The sequence below is a fragment of the Melanotaenia boesemani genome, chromosome 4, assembly GCF_017639745.1.
Source record: "Melanotaenia boesemani isolate fMelBoe1 chromosome 4, fMelBoe1.pri, whole genome shotgun sequence".
Lineage (NCBI taxonomy): Eukaryota > Metazoa > Chordata > Actinopteri > Atheriniformes > Melanotaeniidae > Melanotaenia > Melanotaenia boesemani.
Window position 1 is genome coordinate 34,725,727 of NC_055685.1, and position 16,574 is coordinate 34,742,300.

Sequence of the window (16,574 nt, forward strand, 5' to 3'; positions counted from 1 at the left end):
TGTCTATATCAGTGAGCCTACATGAGCATCAACAGCCTGACAGATGTAGAGAAACCAATAATACTGTGCCTGGTACCAAGTATCAAAACACAAATTTCAGCTTAGTTTTAACAAAGACAAAAAAAAAAAACCAAAAAAACAACCAAGGCTGTTCTGTTAACGTTAGCTCCGTAAACTGTAAAGATATTTACACATGTGACAGTTTAATGTCCGATACCGTTCCTCGTGAAAGCCTCTCGTTGTTTTACTTACCCTCTCTTTCAAAGCACCACCCATGCTCATTCTGCACAGTGATACAAGTTCTTTAAAAAAAATGCTGGTTTTAACATTTGTAGAAACAATTGCTCTCTAAAAGAGCTGCTGTACACCGTGGGGTGTATTATAGTTTGCAATTTTTTTTTTTTCCTTGCTTTGTTTTTGTAGTGTTGCAGTCCCCCCTCCTTCAATCTTCAGTCAGTGACAGTGATCCATTTACAAGGAGTAAAGTGTAGTGATCAAGGTTGGTCCCTTTGCTTTTCCTTACAAATCCCTTTAAAGTCTGTTTATTCCTTTGCCGCATGCCTCCATGTATAACAGCTAAAGAGGTTCCATTGTGGCTCTGAGGGACGCCAGCTTTGTCCAGTTAAGTTCTCAACAAAAATGTAATGATACGTTTAGGACTAAAAGCAGACATTTAGGAGTCTTAAGTCTCTCAGACTGCTGCTGGTTATTACAGGTAAAAATGAACTCAGAAAAGTACAAACTAAAGTTCTCTGAAAGACAAAAAAAATTTAACACTCTGGTTCCTCTGTCTTTATCACGCTTGGGGTTTCCAGTTTGACTACAACCTCAGTGTCCACAGCATCTGATTTGACGTTCTGAACAGTCATCGGGACCTGCACGGCTTGAACCTGGACACCAGCAGCCTTCAACTTCTCCACTGTAACTCCTCCAGCTCCTCCTATCACCAGCTCTGAGCCGTTGAAGACACCGCCGATGATGTGAGGCTGTGTCACCACCGTCTGATTGGCTGCAGATACAGTTACCACGCCCGCAGCGCTGCTAACACTTCCTGGCTGTGACACCACCAGAGTCTGTTGTGTCTGTGTCGGCACGGTGAGTCTCATCACTTGTGTTCCGGGGGCAACGCTGACGGGGGCCAGCGCCCGGACCGTCAGGGGGCTTCCGAGGAGGCTGATGCCCGTTGGAGAGGCAGCAACGTTGGGCTTGTTTGTGCCTGCGGAGGTCTGGACCTGACACTGAGCCAGCTGGTGGGCTGGAATTGTGATGATCTTAGCCAGCTGGACGGTGATCTTGTCTCCGTTCTCCGCTGTAGCTGGGACCATAGTAGGAATGGTCTGGATCACAACCTAACCAAAAACCGAAAATGTAGTAACCGTTTCACGATTATACTTTGCAAAGAATGATCAAGAGTGGGACAACATGGACTACATTTTTTAATATCAAACTTTTTAGCACTTTGAAGTTCTATTTAATATATTGTCTAGTATATTATTAAATGCATGCCCAGATAGACTAAAGACACCTTTTAGGAAAGATTTGAAATGAAAATTTGGATGACAGCTGATGAGTTTCCTGATGCACACCTTTTGTTGTGAGCTGGCGTTGGCGGCAGCAGCTGCGTTGATAGCAGAAGTGTTGGTGAGGATGGTGGTCGGACCAGCTCCTCCCGTCGTTACTGTTGGTTGCTGCACAGCAACTGTGGAGATCTTCTGGCCCAGTGATGTCGTCATGACAACGGGCACCTGCATTGCCACCCGCACCGTCCTGTGGACGAGAGGTAAGACTACAGTCAGAAATCAATCATTTTTTGGAGGGGAAAAGTAAAAATTTGCATTAGCAATGACACTTATGTCCAGACCAAAGGTCCTCGTCTAACCTTGGCCCTGCGGCAGTGGGGATCATGGTTGTCTGAGACTGCTGGGTCTGGTTACCATCTGGTGCTGCTGAAACAGCCACTATCCTTGGTGTCACTGCCGTTACCGCTGGCCCACCTCCTTGCATTAATTTGCTGCCTGTGGCAACAGGAGCTTGGACGATGTTGGCTCTGTTAGCACCGCGCAAGATGTTGGGCTTCTTGGAGGAAGACAGCTCAGTGGCTTGGAGCAACATGTCTGACGGTGGAGGCACACGCTCATAGGATGCTGCTGTCTCTGAGCCAATCAGATCATCAGAGGTGACCATGTCTGCCTTGTCATCATCGATTATGACAATGTTTTTTGGCATCTCTTTGAACTGGTAAACCAGCCGCTGACCCTCTACCTTAGCAAGGATGCCACGCTGATAATAATATCTATGGACACAAAAATAATCAGGCATTTTGTTTTATTTACAGAAAAAATTATCTAAAATCCACTGCAGTCACACAACTTTTACCTGAGAGCTCGTCCCATGGTCTCATAATTCATGTCTGGTTTGTTCTTGTGTTTACCCCAAAGCTTGGACACAGCCTTGGAGTCAACCAGTTTGAAGATGCCCTTCTCCCTTTGGGTCCACTTGATGTACCTGGGACAAGTGGTTTTATCCTGGAGAAGGTCCAATAGGAACTCCCACAAGTAGGTGGTGGTTCCTGCTGGAAATCAAATTTAGTTAATGGACTACTAAATACAAATCTTCATCTCATTTAAGACAGTATTTTGCTCCCTCTGAATACATTTGTCCACAGTTATTTCAACGGTTAGATACCTTTGCCTTCTCTTGGTTTCTTTTTGATGCTAAAATCTGGTGAGCCATTGGAAACAACAGAGTGGTGCATCTTTGGCTTCCGTCCGGCTTAAAAAAAAAAATAAATAAAAAAGTAAGACAGATGAGCTCATATGGTACAAGTCGACCACTAGATGGTGCTCTTTGACAATGAGGTTCAATGTGAATAACTCTTGGTGTGGGGTTTATAGGCTACCATGTGAGCTTTTAGAGCTAATATTTAGTTTTTCCTCACTAAGAAACTTTTTCTGGTTCTATAGTCCAGTCATCCCCCCCACTAACTTGGTGTTTTAAACATACTGGGAATATACCTCGCTTCTTTTTGACTGGCTCATTGTCGGGTTCCGGCTCTTCAAGCAAAGTGACCATTTCATCTTCCTCCTCGCAACACTCCTCAGTTGAGATCTCCACCTCCGACTCTGCAATCATGTCAGGCCGCATAGCAGCATGGAGGAACTCTGGTGTCGCTTCACATGGTGGGATGAAAGCTTCTAGATCAAAGAATCGAAAGATGTTAATATTTTGATGGCAAATTTCACAGTTACAATTTTTTTCAGAAAACTGAAAAGATGCCCCAGAGATAAAGTACTAAGGATCTACTTGAGTGACCCCAATCATGTGCAGTTTAAAAGTTGTAAAGGTCTAGGGAAAAAACAAACATTTTGTGCATCAACTATCATAAGAATGACACAAAATGTCACTGACAATATCACAGTCTGCATTACATTATGTCAAAAACCACTAAATTTGTTTTCAATATGGACATTTTAAAACTGTATGTACATTTATGCATACACATATCACCTGGACTGCGGCCTTCTCTGAGGCTCGAAGGTGAGTCCATGTGTAGCAGAGTCTCTGCAGCCTCAATGGTTTTATCAGAGCAGTGGACGCTGGTACCGCGAACAGAAGCTTCAACTGCAACATGAACAAAACACAGAATCAATAAGAAAATACTTAGGAAAAATAAAAGTCCAAGATCTACAGTATTTCTACAATAAATCATTCAGACTTTGCCTTCCTTACTGAATGCTCTACAAAAATCAAAAAGTAATATTGCACCAATCACAACACAGTCTCCTGCACAAACTACATGCAAAAACGCTCAACCATATGGTTCCCCCTAGTGAGGAGCACGACGGGTTTGGGGGCCCATCAATGGCATTTTCTGTTTCAACAAAGTATGACTCGTTTTAAAATACACTTCAAAATACACAATTATTTATCAAAGAAATCTGCCCTGCAGCTTTGGCTTTTCTTTAAACTGAATGACAGCAGTATTGTTAAAGGATATATATATATATATATATATATATATATATATATATATAAAGAAATTTACTTGACATATAGTGTTAGCATACAGAAATAATAATATGCAAGAATCTGCAATGTGAAGTTTGAATCCCGCATGACAATACTATTGTATTCAAGAATTAAATTCAGCCTGTTGAGTTGTGGTGGTGCAGGGAAGCTGTGGTCTCTTTTGGGACCCTGGGAAGGAACCCAGATCACCTGCTGTTGTTGTCAATCACTACTGGGAAACATGAGATACCATTACACCCTGCCTGTCCATGTTTGGCTATCTCACTGAGGCAACAAGCCCCGTGCAGGGGAGAGAAAAGGGCTATCTTTAGTTTGCCCCACTCATTGAGTCCCCAGGATCTGGAGGTATACTTAATAGAGATCCCACAGCCTGCTGAGCTGGCCTTGAAACCAGCAGCCCTACACAAATAAAGACCACCAAAAGGCGCTAACTAAAGCTGCAGCAGAAGTGGGGACTTTAGTCACTTTTCCACTTGTCTGAATTATCAAATTTTATAAACTGAAAATATTTTTTAAAAATCAAACATTCCGATTATGCGGTTAAAGTATAGGTCACATAATTCGGTAAAAGTCTTATTAAATATTCATTATCAAGAAACGGCGTCGAGAATACCAGCTAGTCCGACAAAAAGTAGTTCTGCCTCTGATGACTTCCGTGTTTACACTCTTCATCCTTTCCCTCCAGTTCTCTTCGAAGAAGCTCACAAATCCTCTTGTCACTCAACACCCGCCTCGTCTCCTATTGGCTCAAACGTAGATTAACAGCCCGCCCCAACAGAAATCTGATTGAACGCCAGCTACCGTTTTAAACCAACGCACACACTAATGGACGGCGGAGGAGTCAATCGAAGACACACTCCGCCCTTTCTCTAAAACAATGCTTCCGCCATCGGGACAGAGCAGAAATACTTTATTAAATGTGATCGAAATTAAGTTTAAATATATATATTCTCATTATTCAACATTCATGAAAATAAACGTTAAAAGAAAAACAAGTAAAAACACATAAAATGTTTTTCTGGAGGTAGGTGCGGCGGAAGGCTGAAGCCACGCTCAACAACAACTACAGGGAAGAAAACGAGTGAGCCAGGCCGTCCCACGCTTCCATAAGAGGCTGCACAGCAAGATAACGGAAGCAGTGAAATCAATTTATCATGACCTGGCATCCCCAACAACAAAAAACTGAGCCAATAACACCTAAATTTCCCAAAAGATGACATAGTACTTTTCATACTTTTTAGATATTTAGTAGGCTACTATTAATCTGAGAGTTTGTGAAAACACGGTGAACATTATCGATGCAAATACGAGTAACTTTTTTTCTCGCTAAAGACAGAATCTAATAATTACAAAAAGTTACATCCGATGCAGTGTTCACAATTGTGTCCGTAAAAATAAACCCACATGTCATTCCAACTCAGACAGCGTGGCAAAGACGTAGGAAAGACAACATCTACACACTTCCTGGTTGTGCAGACCCGACGAGGAGACCGTTATTCAATATAATCCAACACAAAGTAACATCTGCTCATACATGCAAAACACGCGTCAAGCACACAACTATCTAACTGTGCACACCGACCAACCCTGCTACACTTTTAGTCATTTTAAACTGGGTTTGAAAGCCGTGTAGCAACGCCATGCAGGTTGCTACCAAGGTGATTACTTCCTGATTGCCCTCCATTACTTCACCAGACTAGGTAGCGGTCCGGAGGGCAGCGGTCTAGACTAAAAACAAAAGCTGCGCGTTAACAATAACATCGAGTTAAGGCAAGGAGTACGTAATAATATTTTACCGGCTCTGATAAGCAGATCCAACTGGTTTGCGTGTCCCTCATGCTGTGAAGTCGCCATGTTTTCCCCTTGCTGCAGATTCACATTGACTTCTCACTGAATTGTATGGGAAGCTACTAGCTCAGATTAGTCCGCCGCTAAAGGGAAAATCTCTGCGAATTCAACCAGACGCAGCACGGTGGCAAAGGTGTATGCCTCCGCCACCGACAACAGGAAATCCTCCCTTCGCCCTCCCTCTGTTACGTACCTAGTACGTCAAACGAAGCTGAGCTGGGAGAGTTTTATTTAAAAATACACTCGGGCAGAATCCAACAGAGAACTAGAAGCGCTCAGAGCACAAACCTCCACCAAGCTATTGTATTTATTTTGTTGCCAATGATTGTGGGCACTATTTTTAAGTTACAAGCTATTTTTTCATTCTTATTTTTTAAAAAAATTGTAAAATTTGTAAATTGCTTTCATGTGTTTCAGACCCACAGCTTGACACTTTTTTTATTGTGTGACCAGTAAACAGTTCAAGTAAATCCAACACGTGTAATAGCTGAACCTGCCAGATCTAACTGGATGGGGGAAACTGGCAGGATTTGTCATGCAGAATGCAACAACTGTCTGAAAATATCCACCAGGTGGCAGTACAAGAACAAAAAAGTCTGTAAGCCTTACAGCTAAGTTGACCAGACATTCTTTGTGGTGAAGAATCATTTGACCACCATGACCTTGTGCATGCCAAAGTACAAAACAACAAACACTTCTTGAGCCTGAATTTGTAAAACCTGGCATACAGCCCCCTCCAACCTTCATTGTACAGGTTTTCAGTGACAAGAAGCAGTCTGGGGAATATGAACTGCCAGTAGTGCAATGCTTTGTGAAAAGAATACAAACATTGGACATTTCAGTAAAGCTTAAGCAAGATCATAATGTTTTTAAAAAAGTGATTCAGAGAGCAAATGGGTTGTTCAGATTAAAATATATATCAAGGAATGTCTCCATCAGACAAATGCATTATATTCAGAGAGCCACTGTTAAAAAGCCACTGATGAGCAGCAAGCAGGTATTTGAAACTGCTGAAATCTCTGGAATCCCAAGAGCTTCTCCATCAGGATACTACAGACACTGCAGTGGTGCATTAAGTTGTATTTCATCCACTCACAAAGAAATGTTGGCAATGGGCTAAGAAATAGATGAAGATTCATTTTCACTTTTATTCACAAACGAATGTCGTGGTACACTGGATGGTCTATAGATGGAGTTCTGGATGGTTGGTGGGTGGCCACCATGTCTCAACAAGGCTGCCACATCAGTAAGCTGGTGATGTTGTGGGTTTAAATAATGAAGAGTGGATGGTAGAACCCTTTAGGGGGCCAAAATTACCTCTGCTAAATACATTCAGTTTCTAACTGACCATTTCCTGCCATGGTATAAAAGGAAGAATCACTCCTTGTGCAGAAAAGACAATACAGCATCCCATGCTGCAGAAATACCATTAAATCTTTGGCTGCTATGGGTATAAAGGGAGAAAAGCTCATGGGAGAAAATAGACAAAACTGAGATTATTCTGTTTGGTAGCAAAGAGAAGAGAGTCAGCATTGGTAAACACCTGGAGAATCAGGCTCTTGAAGACTCCGACCAAGTTCGTACCTCAGTGTGTTGATGGACTCAGATCCAACTTTCAACAGCCACACCAAAGGTGTCACAAGGACAGCTTTTTACCAACTCAGAAACATCACAGAATTAAAAGTTTTGCCTTCTAAAAAGACCAGGAGAAAATAATCCATGCAATCATCTCTAGTTTGCTGGATTACTATAACAATCTTTTAACAGGACCTCCCAAGAAGAGCATTAAACATCTGCAGCTCATCCAGATGCTGCTGCTAGAGTTTTAACCAGGACTAAGAGATCTGAACACATCACACCAGTTTTAAAATCTTAACACTGGTTTCCAGTCAGTCACACAATAGATTTTAAAATCATATCGTTAGTTTACAAATTCCAAAAGGATTAAGTCCCAGAATCCATCTGTGATATGTTCAGAAAATATAAACCAGGGCTCTTAGATCCAAGGACTCAGGTCAGCTAGTCCAGACTAAACATGGCAGAGCAGCATTTAACTGTTATGTGGAACAAACTGCCAATGGTCCTATGTTGACATATACTGAATCTATAAAAATGTTTTTTTTTTTTTTTCTTTTTAGAAAATAATTATGTAATGCAAAAAAGATAACAGATGTACATTTTCAGTTCTTTTCAACCTAGTTTCAGTTTTGAAACATTAATCCAGACGATTATATAACCTGTTATAACTCGAGAATGAAAATATATTCACTGTCATTCACACTGATTACTGAAGATAAATGGATAAAAACAGCTTATGCAGAACAATTTGGAACACAGTGTAGTAAATGAACTGTGCACAAGAGCAATGGGGTAAAACCAGTCACTTATTGGCCATTTTTGTTTTATTCCAGGTTGGTGTATTTCACATTAAGGCTGCTATTGTGAATCTATGGATCATGCAAACTTTGCAATGGTCAATTTCTGCAATGCAAGTTAAGATCACTCAGAGCAGGGATCCTCAATCATGGTCCTTGAGGGCAGGTTTTAGAAGTTTTCCTGCTGTGACTACCTAATTCAAATCAATGGGCAGTTAGAAGACTTGTGCAGAGCTTGACATCAAGCTCCTCTGGCATGCTGGGGTGTGTTAGGTGTGTTGACTCACACATGACTTGCACTGAAAGAGCCCACAGGAAGACCCTGGCAGACAACTGCTAACATGAAAAACAACCCCTGATGAGCACAGCTAAGTTTATATCTCACCTTGTTCTCCTTCCGTCTCCACTTCCTGCATGACATATGCCTCATCATTGTACAACACCACCTGGGCTGAGTAACCTTGCTCCTCTGCAAGGCTGGCACCAGGAACCTCCTCCACTATGACTGCTGGGAAGTCATCAGCCTCCTCTCTTTCTTGAATCTCCTCATAAACCTCCTCAGCTTCACACTCGCCCTCCACCTCTCCTTCCAACTCCAAATCCACCTCACAGTCTCCCTCCTGCTTAGGGAAAGAGGATGAAAGAAATAAAAGAATCAACACATTTCTTTCAGATCCAGTATTTTCTTGTGTTTGTCAAACTCACCTGCTGGAGGTCTTCTTCCGCTGTGACATACTCTACTACTGTCCCTCCAGTGTCAACCAGTACCACTGAGGTCATGACTCATGCTCCTGGGTGATTAGCACCCACAGCCAGTGATTCGCCACAGCTCCACTTCTTGAAGGCCTCCGCCGCTGTGGTGAGCAACAGCCACTGGAAAAAACCAAACCAAACACTTGTTACACAGCACATTTCATCTCAGAGCACTAAGAGTTAACTAAATGTTTTACGGGTAGGTTTTTTTTTTTAATGTCTGCTGGACATGTCTAGTCACATATTTAGCTCACAGGTGTGAGAGCAGCATCTGAAGAATTTACCAAAAAAAAAAAAAAAAACAGAAACTGAAATGCAAATCTTGCCTTTTAGGGCTCCACAATCTGTTCAATTATTTAAAAAGATTAAATAATCTGACCGGCATCTTCTTCCATCTATCCCAACCACAAACCAAGATCTTGTTACAGGCTGCAATCCCATCTCCCTCATCTCTTCATTTCTGCCTTTGGCCTGCAGGACATGCCTGTCTGCTATTACAGGAAGAAATGCACTGACAGCAAGCCAAGTCATTCCCCAAAACACACAGTGTCCAGTGGAAAAATCGAGGCCGGGTGGATTGAAGCCATGGTAACAGTTGCTAAGAACAACGTCGCCCCAGTTCCTGTTCTGCTACGCAGCAGGATGACAACTGGATATAAAACAAAAGGAAAGCTGGAACATGGAGACAATTTTGACACATGAAACTGATGTCCCTCCTACACTTACTCTGCTTGTTTTCTAAAGATCTACTGGGATTTGTTTTTTTAAAAAAAAGATGTAAAACTGCAGAGTAAAGTTTGCAGATTCAAAACAAAAAGTGCAAATTCTCTCTCTCACACACACCCACCCACACAGACACACACACATGTTTAGAGGGTCAGACCTGGTTGTTACTAGCCCTTTCCCCAAAAACAGAAGTTACAAAATTGCAGTAGCAGCTGTTACATAAACTCATGACACAAACAGTCTAGGTTATGCTGCTTTTGCCTTAAGCAAAGAAAAGTTCATGTAACATTTGAAATAATTAAATTTTTTACTAAATAAATTACTTTTAATTAAGCTAATCAAGGGACACCACCATATCTAGCTTAAAGTGACTAAATACACAAGCAAAAATTGACAGTAAAAATGCAGGCTTAGAGCTACTTTGGCTTAAATAGGGCACATGCACGAACAAGCAAAGAAGTGAACAGGGTTTGAATTTCTCCTCTCAAATTAATCTTTTTCCCACCTTTAACACAATTTGTTGTTATGTAAGGTGAACATAAAATAGAAAGCTTGTGTAAAAGTTTGCCTTGTGTCTCTGTTCTCTGCATAAAGAAGTTCTTTACAGCCAGACTTTGTGAAAAATAGAGTACACCATCTGGTCCTTACTAGGTCTGACAATTAAGTAAATACAACCTTACATGACCAACATATAATCATTTTATGGGAAGGGTTTTTTATTTTGTTTTTTTAATGCACAGTTCATTTAAGGTCCTCTGACAGTGTTTTAACCAGGTTGAGGTCTGGACTTTGGGCCGTTTCATTAGCATTCTTTATCAGTCATTCTGTTGTAGACCTGCTGCTGTGTTTGGGATCATTGTCCTGTCCTATGAGCCAGTTTCAGCCAAGCTTTATTTGTCAAGACAGATGGCCTAACTTTAACTCTAGCATACTTTGGTTGTCAGAGGAGTTCATGGTCCACTCAATGACTGCAAGGTGTCCGGGTCATGTGGCTGCAGAACAAGTACAAATCATCAGCCCTCCACCACTGTGCTAAATAGTTAAGATGTTTACACTAATATACTGTATTTGGGTTTCACCAAACCTCCTGCAGTGCATTATGTTCAAATACTTTTAGTTTGATTCAACCTGTCTAAAGGAATTCGCTCCAGCAGTCTGGTTTGTACACATGTACCTCTCTGAACTGTCATGTTCTTTTAAGAAAAAAGGCTTTCTGCAGCAATCCATTTAGTCTTTTGTACTGCCATGAACTTTAACGTTTACCATGCTGAGGCCTGTAGAGTCTGAGATGTAGCTCTAAAGTTTACAGTTTCTCTGAGCAGTGTATTCATCCTTTAGAAAAGTAGCATCTGTAATTAGAGCTCGAGCGATAGATCAGCAGATTATAGCCCTTTTAAAAACAATCATAGTCGACATGTCTTTGGATGGTGTGAGGAAGCCAGAGTACCCGGAGAGAACACATGTATACATGCATACGCCTCACGGAAAGACTACTGTTCGAACCTCTCCCTAGCCGGGGCTAGAACCAGCAACCTTCTTGCTGTGAGGCCGCGGTGCTAACCACCACATTGTGGTTGTTTAACAGTGCTTTATAAATAAATCTGGATTTGATTGGACATCTTGGTCCTTGTCTAGTCAAGGATGCCCATCTCTCTGCTTAAAGATTATCCTACAATAATTTTTTTAAATTCTTTTGTAGAAGAAAATACAAGGATTAATAATAACCCTTTTTATCATTATTCCTTAAATTCCTCAGTAATTTTGACGGAAATACCTAAATAAGTGAATCAATGAATGAATGATCCAGGATATTTGCAATTTTGTGGAAATCTACTGCACCAGCCTGACTTTACGTCTTCAAACTCTGAGCATATGAAGACATCAGGGTATGCTCAGTTACTCCAACAGTTGTATAATGGATGAAGCTTGATGTGCCGGTGTTCCCTCAGATACTGAGACCAACATGCTGTCAGCTGGTGCTCAATTATTCAACATCATACAGCGACACTGATCAACACAGCTGTGAGCTGTACACACCTTTTTCAAAGGTTCATTCAGATTCCAAGTATGCTCAGCCACCATGTGACAGGTCCACAGGTCTGAATAGACTTTTTTATTATTATTATTATGCAGTACTTTTCATACAAAACTGAATGTAGTAAAGTGCTTCAAAGAAAGCATTGTACCACCTACAATCCCAGGAAATCAGGACAGAACAGCTCATTCTGCAACTCTCTCAGGTTCTAAAGAGATCTAAACCAGCTTCCTTCAGTATACACTTCCTTAATCCAGTCTGAATATTTCCTTTCCTACTTCACTTTTCCTGCCTTATACTCCACCACATAAATAGATGAACCAAAAAAAGAGATGTGCACAGATGCTGGCCTATGTGAAGCTAAAAGTTTTTTTTTAACTAATAAAAGTTATCAAGTAACTTTAAGGAGTTTCTGAAATCTGTCTGATTTGAGAGTTGATCAGGAAGGAAAGAGGAGTGTGAAAGTACAGAGCCCTGTGTGTGCTACATGTGCTGTATGCTGAGCAGTAAAATGCAACAACTGTACAGCAAATGTTATCTAAACATATTTGTTGCAGAATAAATTCATGAAAAGGGTATGTGCACACACAAGATGTGTTAGGAATCGAGTATCTCTGGTACGTTGCATCATCCAAACAGGTATTACAGGACCTGCGACTTAACCACGTGGCCGCCTTTTTGCTTCTCAGCTCAAAACTCTACCTGCTTAAAAATCCTGTAACATCACAATTTTAAGTAATTTCATTAAAGCTATAGCTAAAGCAATGAGTAAATGTGACCTTCACGCTGATTACGGTTTGCTTTGAGTCACACTGGTATTCCAGGAATTGAAAATATTTGCGGCGCCGCGGATAACAGTTGCACGTCTTTGCTGTAAATGTGTCAAAGGCAGTTTGCTCATTATCACCATGGTGGGAAGAGATGAGCGGCTCACTTCTTTTGTAAATTTTGGTCTGGTTCATGGTCAGTCAGTAAGTGTCAAGACTTCATTAGTGTCATCTTGAAAGAACAACTTTCTCACCACCCAATCCCAATAAACGTAGTGAAATTAAAAACAAGTCCAAACCTGCATCGCTGCTGAAAGCTCGATCCAAAATGAAGCCTTTTATCATCATGTCTGCTGTTTCAAGTCCAACAAAACAGGAGTGAAAGAATTATTGTGATAATGTAATGAAATGTAACAAGAGAAAAGCGTCTGTATCTTTCTCTGTTTTTCTTCTCCATTACTCTTTGCCATCCGGCATCCATCAATCCATCCATCAGGCTGTTCATCTCCTCTCCCTGCCCGCATGCTCGCCTGCTCCCTGCGTGGAAGAAACCTCTCAGAACGACTCAGCACTTCTCTTGCCTTGAGCTTGCATCACATGACAAGGGTGGAACACGAACACACTCTCTCTCTTTCACACACGCACACACACACAGTCACATGATCATTCAACAACAGAGCTTTTGTTCCAAGAAACTGGGGCTGCTGGTCTAGATACAACGCCCTGCCTTGTGCCCTTCCCTACTCTCCACCCGGACACACACACACACACACAGTGATAACACAACCAGCAAACACACAGCAAGTATGACCTCAGGATTTACTTAACAGCCAGCCCGTAGTCAAACACACACAGCCAAAGTCCATCACAACGTTTGGATGTCTGCAGTTGCCATGAAGCTTCTTACTGTGTTTACATTTGATTTTCACATTTAACAATATAAATCACCTTATTCAATATCAACGGACAGAAAGCAGCATGATTACCTGCACTCTCACATAACCAAGACTCGTTTATAAAATGCACATTATGTCATAAGCCTTTTTTTAGTTTGTGACTCATTTCCCCGATTTCCTTCCCAGATTTCCTGCCTACCTCTACCGAAAGTAACAAACACAAAATACTAAAAAAGAATTACAGAGATTATCTTAGCTACAGCTGGTTAAAATATCAGCTAAATCTGTCATGTTTTGCAAAATGAGATTTGTACATTAATTATACTCAGCTGACTGTTTTCTCGGTTTTATGTCACAATGAACAGATTTTGTGTTGTAGTGATCAAAAAGAGCAAGCCATTTCTGAAACTTACTCTTTTAACAAAGTTTGAGGTAAAATTGTTCTCAAGTCAACGCATTAAAAAGAAGAGACACTGTCAATATGTCAATTCCTCTTTAAAAGTATTCAGCGTGTAACTTCAGCTGCAGTGAATTTAACATTAAAGGATGTTAACTGATTATTTTTGTTATTCTAATCTACATACAATATTTTCACGCTTATGTAATTTTCCCAATGAAATACCCATGGTTACATCTTAAATTTAAGTCTTTGTTTGACCGATGCTGTAAAAAATACAAAATATTTACATTTCAGAGGCTGGGATGAATTTTGCTTGCACTTTTAAAAAACTTTCATATGTGTCTGTTTTTACATACTGATCTACAAAAATGCTGTTGATTACATTACAAAAGCTAACAATGTGATTATGGTAGTGACTTTGAGTAAAAAAAAAAAGTTATGCAATTATATATATTTTTTTAAAATAGTACTTATGTTGCATATCAGGTCTTAGCCTGAATGCATCACCACTGTTTTCATACTATATTACTGTGCAGAAGTCTGGACCCATTCCTCATTTCTTCATATCTTGCACCTGCAAACATAAATGGAAATTCAGGGCAATATCATTCTGTACCATTTGAATAAGGTTGAAAATTAATATTTGATCTGAGCAGCTTTATTCTTCAACACAGTCCAAACCCTCTTAGACAAGCTTTCTTGTCATTTCTTAAAATACTCTTTTGGATCCAGGCTTCTTGAAGGACTTTCCAAAGCTCTTTGGATGTTTCTGCCTTTTGTTCTTTTCTCTGTCTAGATCACTGATACTCACTTCGGTCCTACGAGGGCCGCAATCCAGCAGGTTTTCCATGTATCCCTGCACCAACACACCTGAGTCAAATTAGGTGGCTCTAACAGCCAATCAGGTTCTACACAATGACTCATTAATTTGACTCAGGTGTGTTGGTGCAGGGATACATGGAAAACCTGCTGGATTGCGGCCCTCGTAGGACCGAAGTGAGTATCAGTGGTCTATATGATCCCACACTGCTTCAATAATGTTTAGGTCTAGGCCAGGGGTGCCCAAGTTCGGTCCTCGAGATCTACCATCCTGCAACTTTTAGATGCAACCCTTTTCCAACACACTTGAATCAGATGTCATCTGCAGGTCATTCAGCTCTGCAGAGGCCTGGTAACGAGCCAGTCATTTGATTCAGGTGTGTTGGAGAAGGGTTGCATCTAAAAGTTGCAGGATGGTAGATCTCGAGGACCGGACTTGGGCACCCCTGGTCTAGGCTCTTGGGATGATTCATCCCTCCATCAGACCAGTTGTCACTGATTTTCAGTCCAGTTCTTGTCTCGTTTGGGATACTTCAGCCTTTTCTACTCATTTTCCTTCTTAAGAATGGCTCTGTGACACTTGTCCTTCGATGGAGACCATTACTGCTGGGATTTTGGAGACATTATACACTATCCTGAGATATGCCAAGTTTTCTACTAAAAGTTCTTGATGTATCAAAAACACAACAGATCTGTCAAAATGTATTGTCTATCTATCTATCTATACACACACACATTTTTTATTTTTTGCAAAGTTGTTTTGATCGGAAATGAGTCAAAAACTAGCCATTGTTCAAAGAAAGCAATTTAAAAGACCATAACACCAAGTGGCACCAAACCTTTACATTTAGTGTCAGTGTCCAGGCTTTCATAACTCAGCTCCACTACACAAACACTGTCTTTTCACCCACCTCAAACTTTCAGACTACAGTTCAAATGTTGGCTTAAACTAAGGGACGGGTTGAGTATTAACCATCAAACAACAAAGATACACAGATCCCGCCCCAGTACTTTCAAGTCAAAACAGTCAGAGGTCTTACATAACTTACAGTATTGGTAAGGAATACGAGTTAATGACAACAATTTTCTCCCCTCAAGAAATAGAGCTGAATTAATCAGTGGCCATCATTATCACCTGTTTCTACACCACAGGCTCACATGTACCCACCTAAATTTTAATCAAACCTAGTGTAGTTTCACTGTGATAATCTGATCTAATCTAATTTACTGGGTATTACAACCCCCAATTCATTAAATAACAGTGAGATACAAGCTCAAACTTGATTACAAGCCCCTGGCTGGAGTCACACACTGCCTCAGGAGGTGGATTACAGTATTAAGGCGTGTAAAACAGGTCAGTGTGGGAATTCAGTGCTGCAATTTGCTCATTTTGACAGATCTTTCACAATTTAACGTCACAAAGCTTTAAAAAAGTGACAATAACTTAGCTAACGCTTGCTAGCTCTGTTAGCCACCAGGCGAAATTAACTGTCAAGGAATAAACAAAACAAATCATGTTGCTAATACCGGGTAACGTCAGGTCAGCTGGCTAACCGTCGAACTCCTCTTTCGGGCACCCCGTTGGTTCACCAGCACCAAGTTGTCGTTAGCTAATGAGAGTTTTCTGTAAGTGTGTGTATGTGTGACATCCAGTACCGTCTCTCCTCCTCGCTGCTGCTGCCGACTGTCAACCCTGTGAGTCCCGCTGCTAAGACACCACCACTCAGCTAACGTTGCTGTTTGCTGTCACGACGAGGAGCAACGGAGCCTTCAGAGATCTCGAGGGATCTGGTGCTGTGGTTCGGTGTCAAAAAATAAGTGAAAACAGCGGTGTTTTTTTCGGTCCTTTTCACTAATGGAGACTGGTTCCGTTGCCAGTTTACTCCGCTGGTTCAGGCAAATTACATTCGTGACGTCACGCCGCAC

The 16,574-nt window shown here is 41.1% G+C and overlaps 1 protein-coding gene across 7 annotated transcripts; it reads right to left on the reverse strand.

Annotated features, from left to right (window-relative positions):
- Positions 1-356: 356 nt before the first annotated feature.
- On the reverse strand, positions 357-16,542 carry elf2b (E74-like factor 2b (ets domain transcription factor)). 7 transcript variants are annotated; one of them, XM_041983289.1, is made up of 10 exons: positions 16,305-16,542; positions 8,958-9,125; positions 8,638-8,875; positions 3,508-3,621; positions 3,015-3,191; positions 2,686-2,772; positions 2,377-2,572; positions 1,880-2,293; positions 1,587-1,767; positions 357-1,349 (listed from the first exon to the last, which is right to left on the reverse strand). In XM_041983289.1, the coding sequence occupies exons 2-10, from the start codon at positions 9,030-9,032 to the stop codon at positions 771-773; spliced, it is 2,061 nt and encodes a 686-aa protein (XP_041839223.1). In that variant the 5' UTR covers positions 9,033-9,125; positions 16,305-16,542; the 3' UTR covers positions 357-770. The 7 variants fall into 7 exon arrangements, with proteins under 7 accessions (XP_041839223.1, XP_041839222.1, XP_041839219.1 ...); XM_041983288.1 differs by having other exon boundaries at positions 2,377-2,569; positions 3,015-3,194; XM_041983285.1 differs by having other exon boundaries at positions 3,015-3,194.
- Between the last annotated feature and the right edge of the window lie 32 nt (positions 16,543-16,574).